The following is a 6,000-nucleotide window of genomic DNA, read 5'->3' as shown; positions in this document are numbered from 1 at the left end:
AAATCAAATTCTAATTGAGTACACCTGGAATATTATAAAAATCTTTGAAATCCTAATTGAATACATCCGGATTTCTAAGGATTTTAATAAATTATCTTAAAATTCTGATTGAATACACATTGAATTTCAGAGAATCACTTAAATTTATGATTGAATACCCCTAGATTCATTAAAAGAATTAAAATCTCTTAAAATCCCAATTGAATACACAGTTTAGTTTAAAGTTTTCCATGCGGTACACGTGTTTATAATATAGTTTTTTTTTTTTTTGAAAACTATAATATAGTTATTGTAGAAAGACAAAAACTTAAAATTAGAATCGTAGCGGAATATTATGGCCAAGGAGTTGAAGGTTAGAAACCTTTGAAGGATAACAAGAATATGGCCACTTGTTCCAAAATGGCACCTTAAAGCCGGCCACCTGCCGAATCAAAGCCTAGAATATTGTGCTCTTTCTCCCTCGCTCTCATTGGTCAGTAGGTCTCGGTGCAATTTGAAATTCTCCTCCACTCTATAAATCCCAGAAGTTGAGGAAGTATTAAGCTGTAATAAAAATCTGGAGAAAGCTAGATGGCAGAGGGTTTTGATCAGGTAGTAGTGATATGTTGGTCACTTGTGTTGATCGGTGTTTTGAGTGTGGTGATGCGATGGCTTAAGGAGATGTGGCTGAAGCCTGCAAGGATTCGATCAGTGCTTTGGAACCAAGGCATCAGAGGGCCACCAACTTCCTTCATTGTTGGGAACATTCCAGAGATGAAGAAGATTCAGTCCACCATAACAATCAACCCGAAACCATCTGATGCTAAACGTGTGCACCACAACAGGATTCCCTCATGCTTTCCTTATCTTCAACGATGGGAGCAGGAGTATGGTATGCCATTAATCAAATTTCATAGTTAGCTGCATACTTAATTGATTTCATGGTAGAACCCAAACTGCAGAGCCATGATTTCACATTACAAGATGCATGTTACCAAATATGAAGCTTGAGCTTTTAACTTCTAATATACACCAAAGCATATTATACTTCCAAATATTACAAACCCAAGTATAAGCAACTTATTTATTGAGATGAATTATACATCATACCCTCATATAGATTCGTATAAGGAGAATTATATGTATGTATACATAAATATAAATATATATATACACACACACACACATACATACATTAGTATATTTTGAAATTGCTCAAGCGGCCTAGGACTATATATCCTAGTCCTTAATGGCTCATGGAACCTCAATTTCTTTCATAATTGACAACCTTATCGATTGAAGAAAGGATTTCGGAAATCGGACCTCTTATGTTTGCTAATCGTGCAGCATCCATGCGACTTTCTTCACTTTTTACATCAACTATAGATCTAACCGTATATATATAGACATGCCAACTGCGACATACGAAGAGCCTGAGACTCGTGGACAAAGTTACTAATATATATTTTGATGAATTCAATTATGCAGGTTCAGTATATATGTACTCAACTGGGAGCAAGCAGCACATGTATGTGAGCGATCCCAAGTTGATAAGGGAGCTGAAACTGCACAACTCCTTGGATTTGGGTAGACCCACATATCTGAGTAAGTCAATGCAGCCCTTGCTAGGTAACGGCGTTATCCGGGCGAACGGGCACGAATGGGCTTACCAGAAGAAACTCATTGCTCCTGAGTTCTTCCTTGACAAGGTTAAGGTATAGAGAATGTACCCTTTTCACTCTATGATTTACGTCTAAATTATTGTCCTCTAAAATTTAAGGAAGTTTAGTAATGCCTCATCAACTTTGAACCTTACATAATTCATTTGTCCTTGGACTTTCAATTTAGTTTTGAGCCCCGCTATTTTTTTTTTCTTAGACCAACTCTAATGGTTAAGGTTTAAATCTAAATTTTTAGCCCAAAAGATTTAGGTTCTAACTGAGAAACAATTTTTCTTCTCCAATGGTTTTGACTTAAGATTTTAGACCGAAATTATTAAATATTTATTTTAGCTTAATTTTTTCAATAACTTTTTTTAAAATAAAATTTATGTAGGTTATCCTAATTTATTTTTATGAACATTCTAACGAAAAAATATTTAAATTCTGATAAATTAATGAAAATTTCAGTGAACTTATCTCATTCTTACACCACCACATGAAACCAAACAACCTACCCCATTCTTAAACACAAATGCATAGTGGTTAGAAAGAAAAAAAAATGGAAGAATAGTTCGACGAAAGTGGTTTTGTGTGGATATTTGAACAAATTTTTTGTGTCAATTTTGATTTAAATAATTTTTTTAACGTGGGTCTTTCCACAAGTGGCCAGCAGCGTCAATAACTTTTTAACGACTGATCTTGGCTCATTTTTTTGGGTTAAATATGTCAAAAAATAACTTTTAACCCAAAACCTTTTTTTAGCCCAATGCTGAAGAAATTTTGGACGAGTTTAAAACTTAAATTTTGAGTTTGACCCAACCATTGGAGTTGGGCTTATAGGTTTAGAGCTAATCTTTTGAAATCTGTCCATTTTTTCCCTAGCTACCATCAAATATGTAAATTTTTAAGTTCAAGGAGGCCCCCTCAAACTTGCAAGTTGGCACGTTCATAGAAAGTTTCATAAATCTGATTGTTAGAAGAAATCCACTCTCGATAAGACTTGATCTGAAGTATGCTTCAAAATATCAATGGTGCTCAAAACCGAATTGAAAGTCGATAAAAGTACTTTAGATGAAGTCCATAACCATAACCCATAAGTGCATCACTAAACTTTTCCCTAAAATTTAAGCATGTGCGGTAATAGAAATGGTGAAGAGTTGTAGGGCATGGTGAGTCTGATGGAGGAATCTACAATGTCAACGATTAACAAATGGGAGAGCCATACACAAGAAAGTGAGCATGGCATTGCTGAAATAACAGTAGATGAGGATTTGAAAAGCCAATCTGCTGATATCATATCAAGAGCTTGTTTTGGTAGCTCTTATTCCCAAGGCAACGAGATTTTTTCAAAGATTGCTATCCTTCAGGACGCCTTGTCTCATCCAAGTTTGCTCTTTGGGTTTCTCAATTTCAGGTCGGGGAAAACTTACCTATCACATGTTGCATACTTTTCAAAAGGCAAAATTTTAGGTGTAACAAATAGTACACCATGTTGCATTTAAGTTTGTATCCTTCATAGAGAAGTATGCAACATGTTTCATGGAAGTGTCTCTCATTCATTTTATGTTAGTAACTTAGACATGATTTTATGTTTCTCGTAAAATTTACTCATGCTATATTTTTTTTACCATGCATTTGAATCATCCATGCAGATTCCTTCCCACAGAGAATGACAAAAAAGTAAGGACTTTAAGAAAAGAGGTGGATTCTTTGTTGCTCAAATTAGTGAGGGACCGCCAAAAGAAAATCCAATTGGGTGGTGCATCTGAAAAGGACCTATTACAAATGATACTTGAAAGTGCTGCTACTAGCACTGAAATGCCTAGCCATAAAACAGACCAATTTATTCTGGACAATTGCAAAACTATCTACTTTGCAGGATCTGAGACCACTGCTCTATCAGCATCCTGGACGCTAATGCTACTGGCATTACAACCCGAATGGCAAGAACGCGTTCGTGCTGAGATTGTTGAGGTCTGTGGGGATGTTGATCAGCTGCATCATTGCTTGCAAGACGTGGATAAATTGCGCAAGATGAAAACGGTACTCGAATTTACGTACGTACAATCAAGTGTTTGATAAATATTTTCATATTTTTTTATGTTACATTTATCTATGTATTGCAGCTCACAATGGTGATTCAAGAGAGCCTGCGCCTTTATGGACCTGGAGTCATAATGGCAAGAGAAGCTCTTGCAGAAATGAAGTTGGGGGACTTAGATGTGCCGAAAGGCCTTCACATATGGACATTCATTCCAACATTGCACCGCGACCCTGAAAATTGGGGTTCGGACGTTAATGAGTTTAAGCCGGAGAGGTTTGCAAATGGGGTCTCAGAAGCATGCAAATATCCCCAAGCATACATGCCATTTGGTTATGGGAGTCGGTTGTGCATAGGCCAGACTTTTGCCACGCTACAGTTGAAGATAGTTCTCTCCCTGATTCTATCCAAGTTCTCTTTTTCCCTTTCTCCAAATTATCAGCACTCCCCGGTTTATAAAATGTTATTGCTGCCTGAACATGGAATCAAACTCCTTGTTCGACGCGTGAGAACATAAAATAATCACATTTTTATTAAGGGAGACTCATATTCACTACGATATGTTATCACTGTATGTTATAAACATACATTACTCATATCGTTATCCATCTCATGCATATTTGGATTGATCAATTACAAATGTTCATTATTGGAGTTTGAGATTGTTGTGTTTTTTTTTTAAAAAAAAAAAAAAACCTGCTTCTGTTGTGCTTTAATAATACTCAGTTGTAAACTAAAGTAGTTGACAGTTTGATAAACTATATTTTTAAAATGAAAAATTATTATCCAGTCCCTAGTTATTAATGTTCATTAACTGAAACCTTATTAGTTTTCAGATTTTGATCAAAGTTCCTAGCATTAATGTAATAATGAATTTAGATGTCAGTTACATAATTTTTAAAATAAAAATTAATAATTGATTTAGGATTTTAATCTCACACCTTTATTGAACTCCTAACTAATTTTTAATTCAAAACATTTCCAAAAAAAATATATATATATATTAGAATAAGTTTGTATCCCTTAATTTTTTATAAAAAGGTTTCCAATTTATTAATCTTATATGTACCCATTCATGTAATTTTTTTAATTTTTTTAATCTTAAAATGTACCAACTCTAAATGTCACATCCCGGCCCGGGGCGGATCACTTCCCCGGCCCGCTCCACCACCGTAGCACGATATTGTCCGCTTTGGGCTTACCATTCCCTCACGGTTTTATTTCTGGGAACTCACACGTGAACTTCCCGATGGGTCACCCATCCTGGGAATGCTCTCGCGCGCTACTCGCTTAACTTCGGAGTTCCCATGGAACCCGAAGCCAGTGAGCTCCCAAAAGGCCTCGTGCTAGGTAGAGATGGGAAATACATTTAAGGATCACCCCTGGGCGATGTGGGATGTCACACTTAAATATACCAATTTGTTGTATGTAAAATGTACTCTTTTTAAAATTAAAAAAAAAAAAATTTATTCAATTTTTTTCTAATCTATTTTTAAACTTATACGGGTACATTCTTTTTCTTGATTTGAGAATGTGTCCATGTCAAGTTTAATTAAAGAAATTTGCTAATATTATTAAGCCTAATGTCTTTCTTTTTTTTCTTTTTTTTGTGGTTTTGAAAAATGTACCCATATTTTGGTACAATAATTTTTTTGTTAATTTTGATGAATGTACCCATGTTTACACACACACACACACACAATATATATTGGAGAGTATAATTTATATTTTAATCATTTTAGTCCACAAATTATGGGTTTTTTTATTTAAAATCTCATTAATACAAACAACTATAAATCTCAAATTTTGATTTAAAAAATATAGTAACCTACATAGAAATACATTATCACATTAATTTCAGGGACTTCGATCAAAAATTAAAAACCAACAGGGTTTTAGTCAAAGAATATTAATAGTTAGGGACTGCATTCAATGTGTCCCTTTTAAAAATGTTGTGAGTAGGAAAAACAGTGTAAAAACATTTGTTAAGTTTCAATGTAAAAGTGATATAATTGTATATAATGAAAAAAATAGACATTGTAGTGAGAGTGGTGGCAACGATAGTGGTGTCAAGGGTAGTGGCGGTGATGGTAGCATTAATGGTGGGGTGTGGTGGTGATGCCAATAATAAGGTGTGGTGGTTAGAGTGTAGAGACAACGGTGCTGCAGTGGTGGCAGTTGTGGTTGTGGTGGCGGTGGCGGTGGCGGCATTGGTGGCAATTATGACGACGGGAAAGACAACGATGGTGGTAGTAATGGTAGTTGTGGTTGTGGCACTAGTGGTGGCGGTTGTGGTTGTAGTGGTGGCATCGTCGGTGG

The 6,000-nt window shown here is 35.4% G+C and overlaps 1 protein-coding gene across 1 annotated transcript; it reads left to right on the top strand.

Moving 5' to 3' along the window:
• The first annotated feature begins 429 nt into the window (after positions 1–429).
• LOC103960219 (cytochrome P450 714A1-like) lies at positions 430–4,456 on the top strand. Its single transcript, XM_009372653.3, has 5 exons — positions 430–871; positions 1,468–1,694; positions 2,804–3,054; positions 3,293–3,683; positions 3,767–4,456. The coding sequence occupies exons 1-5, from the start codon at positions 571–573 to the stop codon at positions 4,196–4,198; spliced, it is 1,602 nt and encodes a 533-aa protein (XP_009370928.2). The 5' UTR covers positions 430–570; the 3' UTR covers positions 4,199–4,456.
• The last annotated feature ends 1,544 nt before the right edge of the window (positions 4,457–6,000 follow it).

The sequence above is a fragment of a genome, unplaced genomic scaffold, assembly GCF_019419815.1.
Source record: "Pyrus x bretschneideri cultivar Hongxiangsu unplaced genomic scaffold, Pyrus_bretschneideri_v1 Contig11, whole genome shotgun sequence".
Taxonomy (NCBI): Eukaryota; Viridiplantae; Streptophyta; class Magnoliopsida; order Rosales; family Rosaceae; genus Pyrus; species Pyrus x bretschneideri.
Note: the sequence above shows the minus strand (reverse complement) of the source record. Positions and strands in the feature narration are given on the sequence as shown.